Source organism: Biomphalaria glabrata, chromosome 3 (genome assembly GCF_947242115.1).
Source record: "Biomphalaria glabrata chromosome 3, xgBioGlab47.1, whole genome shotgun sequence".
Lineage (NCBI taxonomy): Eukaryota > Metazoa > Mollusca > Gastropoda > Planorbidae > Biomphalaria > Biomphalaria glabrata.
In genome coordinates, this window is record NC_074713.1 from 35,636,616 (window position 1) to 35,658,356 (window position 21,741).

The following is a 21,741-nucleotide window of genomic DNA, read 5'->3' on the forward strand; positions in this document are numbered from 1 at the left end:
AGACTGAGCAGCATGTCAAAACCAATACTCCGGGAGAACCCGGAGACATCATGTCTGACACAGGTTCTCCTCAGAGAACCCAGCCAGACACCCCAACCTGTACCGAATTAGAGGTTGACCAACTCCCTAAGGGGAGAAATCAAAGCGGAGAGGATGCCCGAGGTGAGAGAGGAGGAAATAACCTCCGCTCTAACCAGAGGGATCTCCCCTCTCCAGAGAGAAAGAATTCCCCCAAAAGGGGGTTGTCCTCCTCTCCATCCAAACCCAAGAATAAAAATACCAAGGTCACTGGAATAAAGGGAAACCCCTCCGGGGGCCTCCCAAGGCCAAATAGCTCCAAGTAGGTCATCTAGAATAAGCCATGGATTCCAGAATTGTACAGTGGAATTGTAGAGGCCTCAAGGCCAATTACGAGGAAATGCAGCTACTGATGGACTCTGAGACTCCTGTAGCTGTCTGCTTACAGGAAACATTTCTGAAAGATTGCATCAGCTTCCGAAGCTACCGTGCTTATAGCAAGAATGTTGAGGATGCAGAGAGAGCATCAGGTGGAGTCTGTATCCTTGTGAAGGATGGCATCCCCCATGAGAGGGTAGAACTACAGACCACACTACAGGTCGTAGCAGCTAGGATAACCCTTCACAAGGTTATCACTTGCTGCAGCCTGTATCTACCACCAGGCGCTCCATTAAACCGAACCGACATGGAGGACCTATTGAAACAACTCCCCCGGCCTTATTTAATCCTTGGGGATTTCAATGCCCATAACACCATGTGGGGATCCAACAATACCGACACAAGAGGTCGTATGCTGGAGGATATCTTCCTCCAACATGATTTATGCATACTTAATGATGCATCACCGACCTACTTGCACCCAGGAACTGGATCACTCACATGCATTGACCTCACCGTATGCGTCCCCGGACTTCTGGACGATTTTAAATGGTCAGTTAGCAATGATCTACGGGGAAATGATCACTTCCCAATCATCATTACTAACAATCTCCCTTCATTGGGACGACCTCAGCGGTGGAAACTGAATAAGGCCGATTGGGAACAATTCCAAAAAAGATGCTCCGAGGATATCACAGAAAATATCCTCCATGAACAGAACCCAGCCGATACCTTTGCTAGCAAGCTACTAAGTATAGCCAGGAAAGTTGTACCCCTAACCTCTGCAAATCCAAAACGGCCTAGCAAACCATGGTTTGATACAGCTTGCAAAAGTGCTATTGGTGATAGGAAAAAACGACTGGCTGCATTTATAAAGAATCCTTCCCAGGAAAACCTAAAGCTATTCAGGATAGCTAGAGCAAAGGTTAGACAAACTATACGGTCAGCCAAAAGGAATTCCTGGAGAAGTTTAGTCGGCAGTCTGGATGCCAAAACTTCTGCTAGAGCGGTTTGGAAGGCAGTAAGGCGAATCAAAGGGAAAGAATCAAATGCAATAGGGCATTTGAAAAACCAAGGACGAACTGTCACGTCCCCCAGAGAAATAGCTGACTGCCTTGCATCCTCAATAGCAGAAAAATCATCCACTGCACACTACACGCCAGAATTCCAAAAAGTCAAAACCAGGGAGGAAAGACACCCCATTGATTTCAGGTCAGAGAACAATGAAGACTACAACAAACCGTTCTCGCTTGAGGAACTGAGGGAATCGCTGGACAAGTCACATGACACAGCGCCTGGAGAAGACGAAATCCATTACCAGTTCCTCAAGCACCTTCCCGAACCCTCATTGGCAGTCCTGCTAGGGTTCTATAACTGTGTGTGGCAAACAGGCGCTTTCCCAAACAGCTGGAGGAAAGCCACAGTTATACCGATACCTAAACCGGGAAGAGACGGCTCTGACCCAGCTAACTATCGACAATAGCACTAACTGCATCTGCAAAACCATGGAAAGAATGATTAACAGTAGGCTGGTCTGGTACCTGGAAAGGAATAAAGTGATCTCAAACTACCAGTGCGGATTCCGGCAGGGGCGGACAACAACTGACCACCTGGTAAGGCTGGAAGCTTATATTAGAAATGCATTACTCAGAAGAGAACATCTAGTAGCTGTATTCTTCGATATAGAAAAGGCCTATGACACAACCTGGAAACATGGCATTCTACGTGACCTGGCGCTTATGGGGCTTAAGGGACACCTCCCCCGTTTTGTGGAGGAATTCCTGAAAGATCGAAAATTTCAGGTTCGAGTGGGCAACTCCGCTTCTGACACTCATGACCAGGAAATGGGTGTACCCCAGGGCAGCATTCTGTCAGTCACCCTGTTCAACATTAAAATAAATAGCATCATAAATGCGCTGTCCCCTGGCATAGAGTGCTCTTTGTATGTTGATGACTTTGTCATTCTTACTTATGGGAAAAACATGAACACCTTAGAAAGAAAATTACAGTTATGTTTAAACAAAATTCAGGGTTGGGCAAACTATAATGGTTTCAAATTCTCAGACTCCAAAACAGTTAGTATGCATTTTTGTAATCTAAGGGGACCCCACCCAGACCCTGAACTATTTATACACAAAAAGAAGATCCCTGTCGTGAAAACTACAAAATTTTTAGGCCTCACCTTAGATTCCAAATTTAATTTTCTCCCCCACATTAAGGAACTTAAGAAGAAATACCAAAAGTCATTAAACATACTAAGAGTACTCAGCCATACGGACTGGGGAGCTGACAGAGATACCTTGCTGCTGTTCTATCGGAGTCTAATTCGATCCAAGCTAGACTACGGATCCATAATATATGGAGCAGCAAGGAAGTCGTACCTAAAAATACTGGAACCAATACAAAATGCTGCCCTGCGTCTCTGTCTCGGCGCGTTTCGTACATCACCTATCCCAAGTCTCCATGTGGAGGCTGGAGAACTCCAATGCAGTATATAGTCAAGCTAAAATCCAACCCCACGAAGTGGCACGAACCCTGCTTTTGACTCCATATTTAACCCCACAGAGGTAGAATTATACAATCGAAGACCTAACGTCATACAGCCGTTGGGCCTTCGAATGAGAGAACCCATCCAAAATTTAACCCCACCCATTGACCAAATCTCTAAAATAGAAACCCCTCAGAATCCTCCTTGGCTAATGAATAAACCCAAATTAAATTTATCCCTCCTTAATTTCAAAAAAGAAAATACAGACCCAAGCATACTACAAGTCCACTTTAGGGAACTGCAGGAGAGCTACGGAGATTGTGGCACCATCTACACAGACGGATCCAAAATGGAGGGAAAGGTCGCGTGTGCCTGCTCCTTTCGGAACAAAACAATCTCCCGTAGACTCCCCGATGGCTGCTCCATCTTTACGGCCGAATTGCACGCAATATTGCTTGCACTTATGGTCGTAAAAGCATCAGAAAGGAAGAAATTTATAATCTGCTCCGACTCCAAATCTGCATTGCAAGCTTTGGGGCGGATGAAGACCGACATCCCATTGGTACATAAGAGCCTGAAGCTGTTGGACCAAATAACAGCCGACCGTAGGGATGTCACCTTCATCTGGGTCCCCTCCCATGTTGGCATTGAGGGAAACGAAGCCGCAGACAGAGAAGCAAAGAGAGCCCTAAATCATGCGGTGTCAGGAACCCAAATTCCCTACTCGGACCTGAGACAAAGTATTGCCTCTGCCACCTATCGAGAGTGGCAGAACCGATGGGAGGCTGAGACTCACAGTAAACTCAGGCAGATTGTGGCGGATGTCAGGTGGCGGCCCACATCTAAGGGTCTAACAAGGCGTGGTAGCACGACCATGTCCAGACTTAGGATTGGCCACACCTACATCACGCACTCTTTTGTACTGAAGAGAGAGGAGCCCCCACTTTGTGAGTACTGTGACTCTCGCCTCACCGTGGAACATATCCTCGTTGATTGCCCCAGATACCAGGATGTCAGGGCGAAATATTTTAGAGCCACTAATTTAAAAACACTATTTGATAATGTCGACCCTGGGAAGGTACTGGGCTTTATCCGGGAAGTGGGGCTATCTACGAAGATCTGATTTATGAATTTGTGAACATGCACTATTTACATTGGATTTTTACCAAATATTTAAATTTTTACTACCTTTACTATTTTAACTGTGAATAGACCTTGATTTTAATGATATGACTGTATAGAATCTGGCCCTTGTTGTTTAGAGAGAGAGTAGTCCTTAAGGGACTGCAGGCACGACATGGCCTAAATTGTGCCGATGTGCCTCAAATCAAAAATAAAAAAAATCACAACTCTGCTCGAGTCGGGTTTCGAATTCGAGACCCCTTGAACGGCAGCCAAGCGGTTTATGCCTCGCTCTGCACACATCCCATCACATCTGAGAATTATTGCAGCCTAGTTTACACTTACTATAGCCGTTGTACAGCCTAGTTTACACTTATTATAGCCGTTGTACAGCCTAGTTTACACTTACTATAGTCGTTGTACAGCCTATATAATAGTTTACACTTACTATAGACGTTGTACAGCCTAGTTTACACTTACTATAGCCGTTGTACAGCCTAGTTTACACTTACTACTATAGCCGTTGTACAGCCTAGTTTACACTTACTATAGCCGTTGTACAGCCTAGTTTACACTTATTATAGCCGTTGTACAGCCTAGTTTACACTTATTATAGCCGTTGTACAGCCTAGTTTATTGCACTTACAATAGACGTTGTACAGCCTATAGTTTACAGTTACTATATATCCGTTGTACTGCCTAGTTTACACTTAATATAGCCGTTGTAATCCTAGTTTACAGTTTACTATAGCCGTTGTACAGCTTACTTTACATTTAATATATATAGCCACTGTACCACCTTGGATATACTGTCTTGTTTTAGCCAATACATATTGTACTAGTTTGTAAGGTTATTTTCGTCATCCTTTGTGACTATATATAGATCTAGGCCTATCTAATAATAATTATTATTAGTTATACAAATAGGTCATTTAAAAATAATGTTTAAATACCATACATAAAATTACATTATTAATAGCATTTGTCTAATATCGCCTTGTTTTAAGTTACATTAGTCATAGGGCAGTGGCGTAGCAAGGTAGGCCTACCCGTGGGCCCGGGTTCAAGAATATGTCCCCCCGTATGACAAATATTTTGTGTGACAAAAAATCCAGTAGTGTGTATGTATCGGTACATTTACTAAAAGACATTCAAATGCAAGTTCATGAGCACAGCTGACAGAATCATTTAAGACCATGTTTAAGTACTGTGTAGCACAGTGAACATAATGCACAAGTGGTTGCTTTTGTTGAAACAATACCTGAAGGCTATTGTACTTTCCGCTCATATTGGCATCGTAAGTAATTTAAAGAAAGATGGGGATATTTTATTAATTCTGAGTATTTGTTCAGTCAATCCTACAGACTTCCTACAAATGACAAATTTCTTTGGGTAGTTCCTCATTGGAGTTCACAAAACATTTTCAGAACAAAATAAATTTTAAATTCTTTTTGAGCCCTGTCAACCATGAAAAATGAAAAAATGACGCAGATTGGACCTCCTTTAGTATTTTTGTCTATTATTTTGAATCTGTGGGTCGAGGTAAAGGCTTGTGTTTTTGTTTTCTTAAGAATGTATGTAGGCCTACTGCTAAGACATTTTCGTTGTTACTTGTGTCACCAAAACGACACTCTTCGCGATGACCACTAAATGAAAGGTTGTTGCTAAAGTTAAAACTAACATTCACTATGCGATGAATTACTTTCAGCCAGCAATTATCAACTTCTTCAATGTGCTCTTTATTTGCATCATCCACCGTTCTCAGTCTTTCATGTTGTCTGTAGGTTTGGCAAGCTTGTTAATGAAATTAAGTAATTAGTAGGCCTATCTTTTTTTTTTGACGATACGGTTAAAAGACAAACAACATTGGTGCAGTGTCAGGGTATGAACCTGAGACCATCCGAACGACTTTCTAGTGCATATACCAGACGACAAGGCAGCTATTCAAGTGAAAGACACTATTTCATGATAAATGTAATTATCGCTTTAACTAAAAAAAAAAAAATTATAAACGTCCTCCCTAATTCAGTCAGTAGCACAAAAGTCAACATCTTTAACGTTTCCCTAAGTTATAACTATCAGAATATGATGTTTCTTTTGCTTGTTTATTGTCTAATTTGAAGTTAATCAAAATTTCTGGTAATAGAAAAAAAAAAACGATGCTTACTTAAAAAAAAAAAAGCATTAAAAAAGGTAGGCCTAATACTATCATCGGTTTAATTAACAAAGAGAAAAAACAAAAACAAAAGAAAGACTGGGAGTATGGGACCCATTCGTCACCACAGTACAATATTAGCTGATGAAAGCAGTTCCTGCAATGACTCTAGGTGAAAACACGGGTTAAGATTTTCAAGTTGATATAAAGTTTGATATGACGTGCAGGATATTTTCATGCAACTTTTCAATTTTTTAACCATTTTTTTTTTTACAAAATTGCAGTGTAGGGCAGGTCACAATCGATCATTAGTCATGAGACTAGAGGCGATATGACACCCCTACGCGCCATGCAGTACCTTATAATATTTAGAGTTGAAAAGGCCTTAAGCTATTTGAGGTATGGGGGCCCATATAAAGCCAGATATTGTATGTACCATAACTACTAAGTGTTTCTTGGAGGCCCTAAGCTAGAGCTAATGTTGCATAGAGGTAAATCCGCCCCAGGCCCCATTGTTGTTACACCATCGGGTGTGGGCCCCTAAATGGTCGTGGGCCCGGGTTCATTGAACCCCTTCGCGCCATGGATGCTACGCCACTGTCTTACTGTCTACATACAGTGATATACCTATCTATGACGTTTATTTTTGTGTGTAATTTTTGTTTATACAGTCCTAAACTTTGTGATTTTATACTTAGGCCTAAAACAAAAATAATAAATAAATAAAAGAATTTAAAAACAAATCTCAGACTAAATGTAATTGAGCACTGCGGTTGGTTAAATATTTGTGCCCAACAAATAGATTTAATAATAATTGAAGATACTCAATAGAAGCCTTATACATTTACTTGTTGGCCCTGTATTTGTGCTAATTATAGTAAAGTCGCTTGATCATGCCTTATAGATGACCAAGGTAATTAACCTTAATTTAGAACACCATTCTATAATTTTGCTGAGAGAAAAACAGTAAAGTGAAAAATCTGCTGTAGACCTATTTATAAGATTGTTCTGATGCCTTTTTTTATATTTAAAATTTACTTTTGCATTTAATCACTTTTGTGACGAGTGACGTAGACCAATACTGAAAAAGAAACAAGACAGTAGTGGGCGTTACCCTGCTCAAGGTATGAACAATTAAGATGTAGTCCTATACTGGCTAGAGTAGTGGGGATAATACTAGACTATAACTGAGCTAAATATGTAATATTTTAATTCTGAATTCCATTTATATGTAAATAACGCTCCAATGCAGCATTTTCAATTTGATAATATAGATCTATATCTAGAATCTATATCACTCTAAATGTAAAATGTTAAGTCAAATTAAGTTGGTCCTCGCTCAGCTGTTCCCCTGTAATATGATGTCATAATTTCTCAAGGGAGCCAATCAGACGAAGTCGTCGGGTTTGACCTCCATGCGCAAGTTACCCTCGTTTTGGCGTGGAGAGATGTCAGCCATTTTGTTATTAGAATAAAGTTGTCATAGCTAATATTAATCATGAAATTAGTTTGTGTTATTTTAATTTAATAATGAAATGGATGAATTCGAAGATTCACGATGCACAGAACATTATATTTCTAAACTGGTTGCTGGATAAAATTGCGATCAGTGAGGACACCTGTAGGTTTCAGAAGCTTTGAGGCAATCTTTGCCCTAGCGACCCGTTTCCGGGCTAGATCGACAAGTGACAACAAATCCTCCTGTCTTCCTTAAAATTTAAGTCCCATAACTAGTATAAAAACAAAAATAAAATTTAATTATATTTAATTTATACTGCTGCTACGCATACAGGTATTTGTAATGACATTTTAAGTTAAATTATACCTTGAAGGAATCGCTGAATTAACACTACACAAGATGTCAGCAAGTGCCAGAGCTCCAGCTCCACTTCGAACTGTGCATGAGTCGGTAGTGACAGATCATTCTGATCGTCACGTTCCTTCGTCTAAACCAAAAGAGGTAAGCAGTTTAATTTCCTCAAACAAAGCACGTGTCGTGTGATCTAGATCTACAATAATCTAGATATTCTAGATGTAGACTAGATCTACATCCTAGATTCTAGAAATCTAGTCTAGATTCTCTAGACTCTAGAGTAATCTAGACTCTAGATCTAGACTATTTTAGACTATACTTCTGACTAGACTAGTCTAACTTTTACTTTACTAGATATCTAGATCTAAGTATTCTTAGTCTAAACTGTCTAAAGTTTATTACTAGATTCTAGATCTAGATGATCATGTTTAAGATAATCAAACACCCCACTGTCCACTGTGACTGTATTTTTGAAAATTTTTATAGATCTAGACATCTAACTAATCATCTAGATTCTAGATCTAGATCAAAGGCTTTATTTTGATGGTTTTGGCAAAACTTGTCAATTATTGTAGTCAGAGTATAGATTATAGATCTAGTGATTAGATCTAGTCACTTTCTAGTGGCACTAGTGCATCATCCTTTTCTTTATTATTATAGTAAAGACATTTAGTTTCATTTACACCTGAAGACACCTTTTTTTTTTTTTTTTTTTTTTACTTGGAATCAAAGTGCATTAGTATGATTAGTATAAACTTTTGTTTACCTCTTGGGAAGAAAGAAGTAGATTATGGGTTAAGTGTATTTTTTTTGCCATTGATGCATCAGCTCTACAAAGCCTTTATAATACTATACTATATATTACGCTTCTAATTAGGCAGGGAAATACAAGCAATTAAATAGCCTACTAGAAATACTAAACTACCTAACTCAGCTTCAGAAAGAAACAAATACTATTTTAATGTTGAAAAGGGATATAACTTAAAGAAGAAAAATATTAAATTAAGCAGTGTGTTCTAGATACGTAGAGTCGTACAATTGTTTTTTGGTCATCCATGTGGTTTGGGGAGGCAACACAATTCACAAGCAATAATAGATTTTAGTGGCCCCCCCCCCCCTTCCCATTTAGCACTGACTTTTGGGTCTTTTTTTTTTTGTCACAGACACTGAGCGTGCTAAATATGTAGAGTCACGCATATTGTTTTTAGGTCAACCAGGTAAACTGTTGTGTCCTCCAATGGCTTGGGAAGGGCTGGATTAACTATAGGTAGAACAATTCACAAGCTACCAAAGCTTATTACCCCCCCCCCCCCTTCTCAATAGTAGCCTATCTAGAGGTCCCCATATCTTTAAATAGCTTCTTAGAGCCTTTTGAAGACATTGAAGTCAACTAAAGTACCAGTATGGTAATGTCGGTAATGCGGTACCAGGTTTAGCACCTTATATTTGTTTTGACACCTATCTATGTCTCTCATTGTACAGGATCTAATTCCCCTAATATTTCCTAATAACATATCCTGTGATTAACTATGACTACTCCATTACAATAACCTGTAAAGGAAGGTGTCTTGATAAAAATTCTGCATGCTTTATACTTTTTAATACTGCCATCCAATAGTCTGACACACATTCATCCTAAATAAAACCAAGGATCTAGCATGGTTTCTCTTTTGCTTCTATTGACATTTTCCATTTCTGGAAGACTTGCTTCAAACTAATTATCGTTTTTCTTTATTTTGTTCCCAAAGACCAGTGATGATGTTTGGTACATTGCGTCATGAATAAACGTCCAACTTTTTTCTACATCTGTCACTGATAAGTTTTTAAAATCTTCCTCTAATTTGTTAGTGGATTTGATGCGAAGATCATGATTGGCTGTGCTGTGTTAGTCAGGCGAATTTTCTTTTTCCCTGTGATGTGTGGCAGCAGTCTTATCTGGCAGGACACTAATGTGTGATCAGTATCACAATCCTTGCTTTGGTTGCTACGTGTTAGCAGTATGATGCCATTGTCACTTTACTATGTTAGTATCATGTCCATCTGGTGCCAGGGCGCAGACCTAGGATGCCTCCATGAGATACAATGCTGCAGTTTTATCCTGAAGTGTTAGTGTTTTCACTGGCTTAAGATTGAAGATCAAAACAGCAATATTCTATTTTTCAACTAATCATTATAATATACTGCTTAAAGGGCATATTTAGACTAGAAAAAACGTATTCGTTTCGTCTGGGTGATTATCATAATTTAATCTAGACTTCATTCATATTATAGCCATTGGTTAGTTTGAATTTTATGGTTTGTTCACATTTTAATGAGTTAACTCAATGATTAGCATTAACGAATTATTCTATTTTTTCATTCTTTAAATTCTTAACAAAAATTTTTAGGGCACGGAAGAAAATACCTCCACATCATCTTCTACAAGAGTATCATCTTCAAGGCCTAGGACAAATGATGAACCTCATATAGGAAAATATCGATTGATAAAAACTATTGGAAAAGGAAATTTCGCTAAAGTGAAACTTGCCAAACATGTTCCTACAGGAAGAGAGGTAAGTTACTCAGCAATTTTTTGTTTTTACACAAGTTTTAAAATATAAAAAATGAAATATATATTAGAATAAAAAACAACTATTTGCTACAAATGCTATGGTCATGCATTGAAAGAAAGTTTCTTTAAATTAGTACCATTGTTTGATGTATTTAATACTAAGTATATTGTCATATAAATCTATTTATTAAAAGTGTTTCAGTGTATGGCTAAGTGTTTGAATATATTTACTGTTTTCAGTGGACTATATAAGGAAAACATAAATTTCTCATGCTTTCCTCAGTATGTCTTTATTCTGAGTTTTAACATTTTTCTCTTTTTTTTTTTCTTGACACAAATTTTCTGGAAACAAAAAATTTGTTTGTTTTGGTCTTTCTGAAAGTTAAGAATAAAAGGAAGACATGGCTTTGATTTAGCTTATTTTGAAACTTTCTTCCAACAAAGAAAGAAAATACATTTATGCACTTATATCTTTATTTTAAATAAAAATGATATGAACTGTAAAGATTGGTTACTCAGATTTTTTCACTCTAGCTAGATAATAATAAGTGTCTATTTTAGTTAGGTAATTATTCATTATTAATATCTGACTTGAAAATTTCCCATTTTCTATTGTATATAAATTATAATAAAGGTTGATGCTGTGTATTTTCGTAATGCTTTTACTCTTCTTTTTTTTTTTAAACAGGTGGCAATAAAAATTATTGATAAAACTCAGTTAAACCCTTCAAGTTTACAGAAGGTAAGCCAAGTAATCATTCCTGCAAATATGAACACGAATGTTCTGACATGTCTTGTCGAATTAAGGAATTAATTATTCAAAGAATCTTATTTCTTGATAACTGGCTGTATAATAAAAAAAGAAATTGGTGTACAGAAGAATGCAAAAAAATGAGAGGATCTATATATATACAATGCACCATGGACTTACTGTTATAAACAATGCAATAGCCTTTAATCTCAAAAGTGAGGGAAAGGGTGTAAACATTGTAAAATCCCACTCAGTGATTTTTATACCTAACAAAAATATTAACTTAACAACTTTAGCAAAGTCATGAATGAAGCAACATATTGTGCTTGTGCTGACACATGTAAATCAAACCTTTTAACATTTTTTTTTTCATTCAGAAGTGTTGTAAATTAATAAATTAAAAATGTTTAGTTTAACTCAAAATTTTTTTTGCAGTTATTCTATGGTGTGTTATTAGCAGTATTTTACATTTTGCTGATATTCCTATTTCCCAGTAATACTAATTGTAAGGGTTGACTTAAAGAAAATGTTACACAAAATGTTGAATCAGTGACCTATGATAATGTAAATGATTAATAATATAATAAAACATCAACACAACATTGTCTCTTTCTATAGAGAAGTAAGCTTTGATTTAATATCTAATTGCGCAAGTATATAAACTTTTGTTTTAAATATTTTATTTTAGTTTTATTTATTCATCAAGCTATTATACTTGAATTTACCTATACTTTCAAATTTCAAACAACAGTATATTTTTACCTTCCAACATAGATGGATTTTACATTTATTATTTTCAGCTATTTCGTGAAGTTCGAATAATGAAGCTACTTGATCATCCAAACATAGGTAAATACAAATGAAAATTATTTTTTTTTGCTGCATTTGATTTTTTTAAAGTTTGAGTAAATATGTGCCTTCTTTCTCAGACAGGCTTATTCTGTTATGGCAAACTTTGATAAGTTCATACATTGTAATGAATTAAAGCCAGTACCGTACACACAGTCTGTCTCCATACTTGGCTAATTTCCATACATTCATTTATAGCACTAGTCCTTAGGTCTCTATTGCAGACATCTTTGGATGTCCCTTGGGTCTGGTTAATTCATCATGCTCATCATAGAAATGTCTTAACAGGGTTCGTAGCCTCCTTGAAAACCTGGAAAACACCTTGAATTTCATTGTTAAATTCAAGGCCTTGAAAAAGCCTTGAATTTTGTAAAAAAAAACGTCGAAAAATACTTGCATTTTAAAACTGGAGCTTGAGTTTTTTCCCTCCTGATACCTTGTGTTTATTTTCGCTATTTATCACTGCAGTAACCTTTTTTTTTTTTTTTTTTCGCTTACATCAAGCTAGCATTTCATCTGGCATTATTTGTTTTTGAAGGCAGCGCTAGATTTAGTGTGTTGTGACTATTGACAATAATAAGAGCAAATAACCAGCCTAATGTGTAGGCTACATCCCTCCTGCCCTCCCTCACCTAAAATCTTTTGTAACAGAAAGATTGACTTCGCATGGAAAGTCCGTAAATCATCTAGGTCTAGCTAGATCTAGTAATATAGTAGCCTATCTAGAGTTGTATCTAAGTTAGATCTAGTGAAGATAATTTGCACATAACCTGAACGTTCAGTGAATTTTAGTCAATTTAATTAAATCGATAATCTAATGTATAGAATAAATTAAGGCCTACTCTAGAATTACGCTAGATTCTATTTTTACGCTAAATCACTAGAATCTAGTGTCGATAATTCGCACACAGCCGTGAAAATTCCATGAATTTAGTGACTGAGATCTAGACTCTACATTTACGGTAGAGTCAGAGAAGATAGTTCGCACAAGCCGCAAAAAGGCAGCGAATTTAGTGACATAGATCTAGACTCTAGATTTAGGTTACGCATCTAGACTCTAGATTTAGGTTACGCTCAATCACTAGAATCTAGTGAAGATAATTACTAACCATGTGGAGCCGTGAAAAGTCAGAGAATTTTAGTGATTTATAGTTAGAATCTATAAAGTCTATTATAGATTCTTGATCTATGATAGATTCAGTGAAGATAATTTGCACACAGCCCTGAAAAGTCTGAGAATTTTAGTGACTTAGATCTAGTCTAGATTTAAGGTAGATTCAGTGAAGGTAATTTGCACACAGCTGTGAAAAGTTCACGAATTTTAGTGACTTAGATCAAGAGTCAAGATCTACTGTAGATTTACTGAAAATATTTTGCACACAGCTGTGAAAAGTCAGTAAACGTTGTTTCGGTCGTAAAAGCCAGGGAAACTACATATAAGATCTAGTTGAAGAAAAAAAAACACAAACAAGTCTAACCCCCCCCCCCCCCCCCACCCCCAACATTATTTAGTAAGCAAATGCCAATTAAACATACAAATAGGCCTATATATTACAGGCTCTGTTTATGAGGAGGATTTAAGTTCAGTTAATACAAGAATAAAACATTACCCCAAATGACTCTACTATCTTTGAGATAGGGTACACATAGGAACTAAGAATGTATATTTCCATCACAGAGAGTACACACTAAGAATGTTTGTTATTTTCAAAAAATGGAATAGTAACCATTTGTATTTTTCTTTAATAAATCTTTAAAAAAAAATGGTTGTTTGAGGTTTTGGGGTGATAGTCAGGTTGTTACTTGATTAAAAGATAACTTTCATTACATTTTCTGATGACGTTGTTTCTGTTGTTCTGAGTGGGATGTTGGCAAGATATTTACAATCTATCACACAAACTAACGGGGGACACACACACAAATATATAAAAAAAAAATTCAGTACTAAATACATATATATTTTGTTCTTTTTACACATTTATGTCATTTGTTTGTAAATATATATACATATATATTGCTTGCTATGGTGCTATGCATACCTTGAAAATCTAAAATTCTAACTTAAAAACCTGGAAAATCATTCATGAAATTGGCTATGAACCATGTGTGCATGTTAAACTCTTATTGTAAACTGAAGTTTGCTAGATATAGAAAAAGAATTGTATTTTTGCTTTGTTAAGCTCTTTAATACAATTTTGGACATTTAAAAAAAAAAAGCATTTTTCATCGGATGGCAATGACTTACAGAAGATTAATAAAATAATATTTGTTTTACCAACCTCTTACTGCAAGGAAAGAATTTGACTTCCATTGATGAAATTATTTTCTTTTATTGAGATATTAAATCTATTTCAATAGGTTTCACAATCTCACATAACTTGTTTGTTGACAAAGGAATTGCTGCCTAAGAACATCAATGTTTATACAATTAACCTAACAGTGCTCTATGAAGAAAGGACGATATGCATCTAGAATGTAATAAATTTATAAAAAATAGATTACAAAATTATGTCATCAGTAAAAAAAACCCACATTATCAGAGAAGGCACAACAGAGATATTGCTACACTCAAATCTTCCTGTAATTTACCATAACTGGTTGAAAATGGAATTAATTTTAGCTTTTCCATCAACATACGTGGTTAAACTGAATTTAGTGCGTAACAAACTTGAGTAAGAAAAGAAATGTAGTCACTAGAGAAGACCTTCGCCTTACTTTAGCTAATTTAAAGCTTGACATTTCTAATATTGTCAAACTGCAGGAGGCACAAGGCTCCGGGTTAGCTTAATTTTTTTTGGTGAATAATAATATTTATATATAAAATAAAACTAAATTTACAAGTAAACCTAAAAATAGTAGGCCCTAATATTCAATAACCTAAAAAGGGATTATTTCACTGATTTGAAAGAAAGTCATGACAATGAGACTATTTTGTACATGTGATGACTGCAAGTTATTTGACATAATTTTTGTAAAGTGGTTATAAAATTAACGATCTATTATTGACAGCATAAAAATGAATAAATAAATGATATTTTATTCAAATTTGTCTTCTCGTGCTTCTTTATCAATACTTTTCTTTGAGGGGGCTCTGACAGATTTTTAAACAAAAATACAAAAAAAGGGGTGGTAGGCCAAAAAAGGTTGAAGACCACTCTCATAGAAGATGCCCTTAGCAATGTAGTCTTCTTTGTGTCAATATTAGTTGACTATAGATATTAACAGATTTCATAACTTCCTGGTTAGAAACATGATCTCTTCAGGAGATTACGCTTGATGCATTGTAGGCAATGCATATGGAAACTATTCAATCTGTGCCCTTGGTACATGTATTTGACTAACTCTCACTACCATACAGCTTAGTACTAGCACAGGCATTGTAGACTAGCATCTAGCATTTTGGTTGTCATGGTCGATTTGGCATTTTCCCATGGCTTCAGAGGTCTTCCCAATTCTTTTCAGTTAAGTACATCCCTGCACCAAAAGTACAGTGTAATGTCTAATGCTGAACTCAGCTATTTTGTGACATCCTATGTAAGAATTTCTGTTTTGGTGAGGCTGATTGTAAGCCCTAACTCTTGACATGCAGCTACTAGAAGACTTAAAAGCCTTCACTGTCCTGCTTGAGAATGGGATGTGAGTGCAGCAAATTTGGTAAACAGCAGTTCCTTAATCAGGCATTTTTTTTTTTGGCTTTAAGTTGAGCCAAGTTGAAAAGCTTTCCATCTGATCTACTGTGGATGCAGACTTGATCTCCAGGAATTGACAAGAACAACACTAAAGAAAATACTAAATAGTGTTGGAGCCAAAACACATCTTTGCTTCACCTCGCTCCTGATGGAAGGAGCCAGAGTTATCACATTGTAATTTTTCATGGTAAGCTGTGAGTTTCACTAGCTTAAATGGACAGCCAAAATTTCTCCAATTCTGCAAATAGACCACTTCTGCTGACAAGGCCAAAAGACATGGTAAAATCAATGAAAGCAGTATAAAAATGTTGGTTTTGCTCTCTGCTCTTCTACATTAGTTACAGCAAAGAGAAAATCATATCTGTTGTAGGTCTATCTACCCTAAAGCCACACTTGGACTCAGGATAAAGGTCTGCAGCCCTTTAAAGAGTACTCTGGAATACTGCTTTTCCAATAATGGCCTTTGTATTCAAATCTGAACAAAATCATGGAATCGTTTATTTTTAAAATTAGAAAATCTCAAATATGCTTATTCTTTTTATTTACTAATTATGTACTAAAATTTATTAATCCTTAGTATTTTATTCTTAATAGTACACAAGAAATGAGTTGTCAATAATGTTATTTCATTGTTATTTCAGTAAAACTATTTGAAGTCATTGAAACAGAAAAAACACTTTATCTTGTAATGGAATACGCTAGTGGTGGTATGTATCCAAAGTAAATATTTAAACTAAAAGCTCATATGCTCTTTTTAATGAATGCAAATTAGAAAATGTCTTTTGTTAGCAATTGCATGGATACTGTGTCAAAAGTATAAAAAACTAGACTAAATAGCTTTTATCATAGCTGAGGAGTAAATATATATTCAGCATACTTGATAGGCCAGCTTCTATATTAGAAGCAAGTTCAATGACTAATGGCTGAGAAAGGAGGAGGGTTGGGCGTATGGCTAGTTACCCTAACCTTTAGAAAAACCACTTGCTACAGAAACACCTAACAGCAAATCAACAGAAGCCATGGACTTAGGAGAGGATGGACCTCCAGCTGGAAGGTTTATGACGCATGTCTGTGAAAGCCAGAGTCATCTGGAAGCCGACAGGCTGAAGACCATCTGCTCTACCAGGACCACCACCACCATCGATACATGGAACGTCCGGATCATGTATGAGACTGGGAAGACAGTGCAAGTGGCAGCTGATGGGAAGACAGTGCAAGTTGCAGCTGAGATGAAAAGGTACAACCTCACCATCTTAGAAGTGAGTCAAGATGGACTGGTTCTGGGCATAAAAGATTGACTTTGGGTGAGCCACTTTTATACTCGAGGACATGAGCAAGAGTCAACACACACTCAGGGAGTAGCCCTGATGCTATCTTAGCAGGCTTAGAGAGCACTTATTGGATGGGAAGCACATGAACCATGGATAATAAAAGACTCATTCCACATAGTGCAGAAGAGGATTAACATTGTCTAACAAAAGACAGTGAAGAGAAGGACAATTTTTACTACAGGCTGACTACCATCCTACATGACAGCTCTAAAAAGAACATCCTTATCATAATGGGCGACTTCAATGCTAAGGCTGGCAATGACAACAGAGGATATGAAGAGATCGTGGGAAAACAGACTAAATGAAATGAATGAAAATGGAGAGAGATTTGCAGATGTGTGTGCCACAAGCAACGTAGTAATTGGAGGAACTGTCTTCCCACACGAATACTCAAAGCAACATGGATATCACCAGACCTATCAATAGAGAACCAAATAGACCATGTCTGTATTGTGAAGAAGTTCCGACAATCTCTTCAGGATGTGCATGTAAGACGAGGAGCAGATGTTGCTTCAGATCATCATCTTCTGTGCGCTCACGTGAAACTGAAGCTGAAGAAGACTTGGACAAGTAAGCTTAGCCAACGCCAACACTACAGTACCTTTGCACTGAAAGACTGCACAAAACAAAGTCACCTTGTCAAACAAGTTCCAGCTCCTAGAAGAGCTGTTAGAAGAGGAGACAGTTGAACAGATGTGGCAGAAACTTAAAGAAACATTAACCTCCACATGCCAAGAAGTACTGGGTCCTAAGTCATACACCCACAAGGAGTGGATTTCAGCAGAAACTCTTCAGAAGATCAAGGAAAGAAGAGAGAAAAGAGCAGGCATAAACATCAGTAAAACAAGAACAGCAAAAGGAAGAGCAAAAAAAAATAAATGCTAAAATGGATGGGAATGTCAGAGAGACCAGTTAAGGACAAAAATGGTGAAGTGATAACAGATGAAGAAGGACAAAAGAAGAGATGGATTGAGCTTCTCAACAGACCTACTCCTGCAAACCCACCAGAGATACCGCCTGCTGCAAGAGATCTACCTATCAAGTGCAATTCACCCACCAAGGAAGAGATTCGCAGCACAATCAAGCAATTGAAGAATGGCAAATCTGCAAAAATTACAAATATCATGAAGAAGCAGAGCGGTATACAGTGGACACTGGAAACAGCTAGATGACCTTGACTTTGCAGATGACTTGGCTTTTCTTTCTCACACACAACAGCAGATGCAGAAAAAGATAAGTGTAAATGCTGACAATTCAGCTAGAATGGGTCTTACCATAAACAGAGGGAAGAGCTAAGTGTTCAAGATAAAGGCATTCAACAATACACCCATTACAGTCCAAGGTGATGTGCTGGAAGAGGTGGAAAGCTTCACCTATCTCATCAGTATCTTAGACCACCATGGAGGAACAGTTGCAGATGTCAGAGCCCACATTGGTAAACCTTGAGCAGCCTTTCATCAGCTAAAGAACACCTGTGGATCTACGGAAATAAGCACAACCACCAAGCTCAGGCTCTTTAACACCATTGTTAAGCCAATACTAATTTATGGAGAAGACACATGGAGAACCACCATCACCACCATGAAAAAAATCCAGGTATTCATCAATACCTGCCTGAGGAAGATTCTTATGATCCGCTGGCCAGACCAAGATCTCAAATGAGGAACTATGGCAAAGAACAAAGCAGCAGCCCATTGAAGTATATATCCTTCAAAGACGCTGGAGATGGATAGGTCACACCCTTTGCAAGCCTGCATCCAACATAACAAGGCAAGCCCTAACCTGGAACGAGGAAGAGGGGACGGCCCAGGAATACATGGCACCGCGATTTGGAAGCAGATGGGCAAGATGTGGGAACAGTTGGGGATATTCGCCCAGAATCAAGATGCCTGGAGGAAGCTGGTTGGTGGCCTATGTCCCAGAAGGGACCACAGGCAGAGATGAGATGAGATCAATGACTAATTAGGATTATGTTTGAAAAAAACAAACTGTATGAGTAGTGAGTGTGAAGGATACTAAGATGGCTGACGCTTTGGAACACCTTGTGTTGTAGACATTTTAGTTCCATAAGGTTTTTATTGCCAGAAGTAATGGATTTAAGCACTCCACTACCAATATAATGCTTGCAATAGCATACATCTCAAATAACCTCTGGCAAATACTCCAACTCCTTGCCTTCATGCATGGTTCAGAATTGGGTCCAGCATGAACTGCTCTCACTAACAGAAGAGACTAATGGTCTAAATGGTATCTAAACCAGTCAGCTTTGGGCAGGATGGACTTAGTTAGCCTTTGCTGGCAACCCACCTAGGAGTATGAAAACTCAGAATTGAAACCTCTGCTGCCTTGCAACTGAACCCAAACAAAGGATAGGCTTGGGAGTTGACCCTGAAGGAAAAATCATGAGCCGTAGACCCTTCGACAATTTGCAGCACACAGTGCTACACTCTGATAGAGTCTGCATTGCTGCTGATACCAAACTGTATCAGCATTTGCTGTTTCTTTAGAAATATCAGATGTGTGGATAAAGGGTAACTGCTGTGTGGGCCTTCCAATCATTGCTAATGCCCAGGCATTCATCTCATTTCTATGAGATGATCCATAATCACTTCAGGACTGAAGGAGACCAGAAAGGTTATAGAAACAATTAAGTGAAAATTCATATATATTAGGGGTGCACCGGATAGTACTTTTTGATATCCGGCCGGAGCCGGATATGACCGGATAGTAAAATTTGATATTCGGCCGGAGCCGAATACCTAAGTGTCTTGTAAATAGCTTGTATTGCTGAGCATTTTACGAAACTGTTAAATAACATACCTATATTTGTTGGTATTATTTTTTTTCTTTTTATATACCTTATTGTTTTAAACTCTGTTACTGATTGATTTATTCAAGCTTAACAGTATTTATAAACAAAAATTAATCTGTGTAGCACGTACGAGGCCACCAACCATAAAGGCTGTGTGTTGGAGGGTCAATGTAAAATATATTAGTATATATTTAACTAGTTACTAATGTAAATCTCTCATCTGGCTTGTATGGTGGTTGGATGTATGTGTTCAAGAATTTCTGACCAACAACTGGTCATCAGACTTTTAATTTTAAGTCCAAAGACTGCTTCTGGTTCTGGTTTCAAGGGCTTAATACTGATAGCTGTTAGTTAATAGTTGGAATCTGAAGCGTAGTAGGTCATATATTTATTAATCCATTTGCGGCAAACGATATTTTATTAACAGCAGGAACATCTATTATACCTACTCATAGCCTGAGCCTTAAATGTTGCGAAGCATAGATTTAACTGTAGTCTGTAGGCCTATTATTGGTATCTATGTTTAGATCTACTGTTATATAGATCTAAGAAAATCAGGAAAATCAACTATAGAAGAAAAAAAAAACTCATTCACACCCTCCGTACCAAAAAAACATAAATAGACTCTGTGTTCGACTGATAGTAACAATCTGGTCAGATAGACGTAGTGAGCCTACACATGTAGTCCTAGTGTAGTGTGTATAGATGATGGTGTTGACCATCACGCGTTTTTGTTCTTGGGCATTCGCAATAGTGTTTAGTGTGCAGGCGAAAAAAGATAACACTTTGGCATGGTCAGTCAAGCATAGGCCTATAGATAAATTATATCTGTACCTTAGTTACAGAGGTCAAGTGTTTCTTAATATTCCAGCGTATTTTTTCATTGTTTGCTAGATCTAATTGTGGTGTTTTAGATCAATTTATTTTCTGCGATGTTAAATTTTACTGTAAGGTTTTCCTTAATATATTAAGTCAATAGATTAAAACAATGATATTAGTTTTCTTTCTAAAAGTTTTAATACAAGGGGAAAAAATACATACACGCACACATTTGTTTTATTTTATTGTGCAACGAACGTGTGTTCAGCGCCCTAAATGACAATTCTCTCCAAGTAAACAAACTTAGTCTCATCATCTAGTCACCTCTAGACAGTGTCAATGTTTCTCAACAATCTGCGTTAATCCATTCTGGCTTAAGAATGGTCAATGTCTATCAATACAATGTCATGGATTAAACAAATAAGAAGTTGAGCGTGTTGAGTCTCTTGAGCCCTCCCCTTAAAGATACCCCTGGTCTCATAATAAACACACTCATACCAGAGTAACCTTATGGAGATTTGGCTTGTAGTCCCGCCCCTAATAAAAATTCTTCTCCAAGTAAACAAACTCAGTTCCCTCATAAGATGTGACCTCTAGAAAGTGTCAACACGTTGACATCTGGCTTAATGTGGTCAGCTGCCTATCCGTGAACTCAATGTTATGGACTAAACAAACAAAAGGAGGTGGGGGTTGCTCATCTCTACCTCTGGAGATATACCCGCACATCTAGACAATAACCCTCGTGTGACCTTTAGAGAGTGCTTACGTCCATCGTATCTGACTTGGGGTCACCTGTCAATCAATGAACTCAATGTGATGGGTTAAACAAATAAAAGGGGGAGGGAGATGTTCATCTAGAAATATACCTGGTCACCTTAGAGGTGTGGTTCTTGTAGTCCAGCCCCCCTCCCCTATATAAAGATTAACTAATAAGTAAACAAACTCAGTTCCCTCGAAAGGTGTGA

The 21,741-nt window shown here is 37.4% G+C and overlaps 1 protein-coding gene across 14 annotated transcripts in view; it reads left to right on the forward strand.

Moving 5' to 3' along the window:
- The first annotated feature begins 7,571 nt into the window (after positions 1-7,571).
- Positions 7,572-21,741, forward strand: part of LOC106073315 (MAP/microtubule affinity-regulating kinase 3-like) — a 64,929-nt gene continuing 50,759 nt past the window's right edge. For 8 of the 14 annotated variants that reach the window (XM_056024754.1, XM_056024757.1, XM_056024761.1 and 5 more), the window contains exons 1-5: positions 7,573-8,121; positions 10,362-10,526; positions 11,214-11,267; positions 12,077-12,125; positions 16,456-16,521. In XM_056024754.1, the coding sequence (XP_055880729.1) occupies positions 8,020-8,121; positions 10,362-10,526; positions 11,214-11,267; positions 12,077-12,125; positions 16,456-16,521 (436 nt within the window). In that variant the 5' untranslated portion in view covers positions 7,573-8,019. Of the gene's footprint in view, positions 8,122-10,361; positions 10,527-11,213; positions 11,268-12,076; positions 12,126-16,455; positions 16,522-21,741 lie in introns of all 14 variants that reach the window. The other 6 variants (XM_056024758.1, XM_056024762.1, XM_056024764.1 and 3 more) reach the window with 2 other exon arrangements.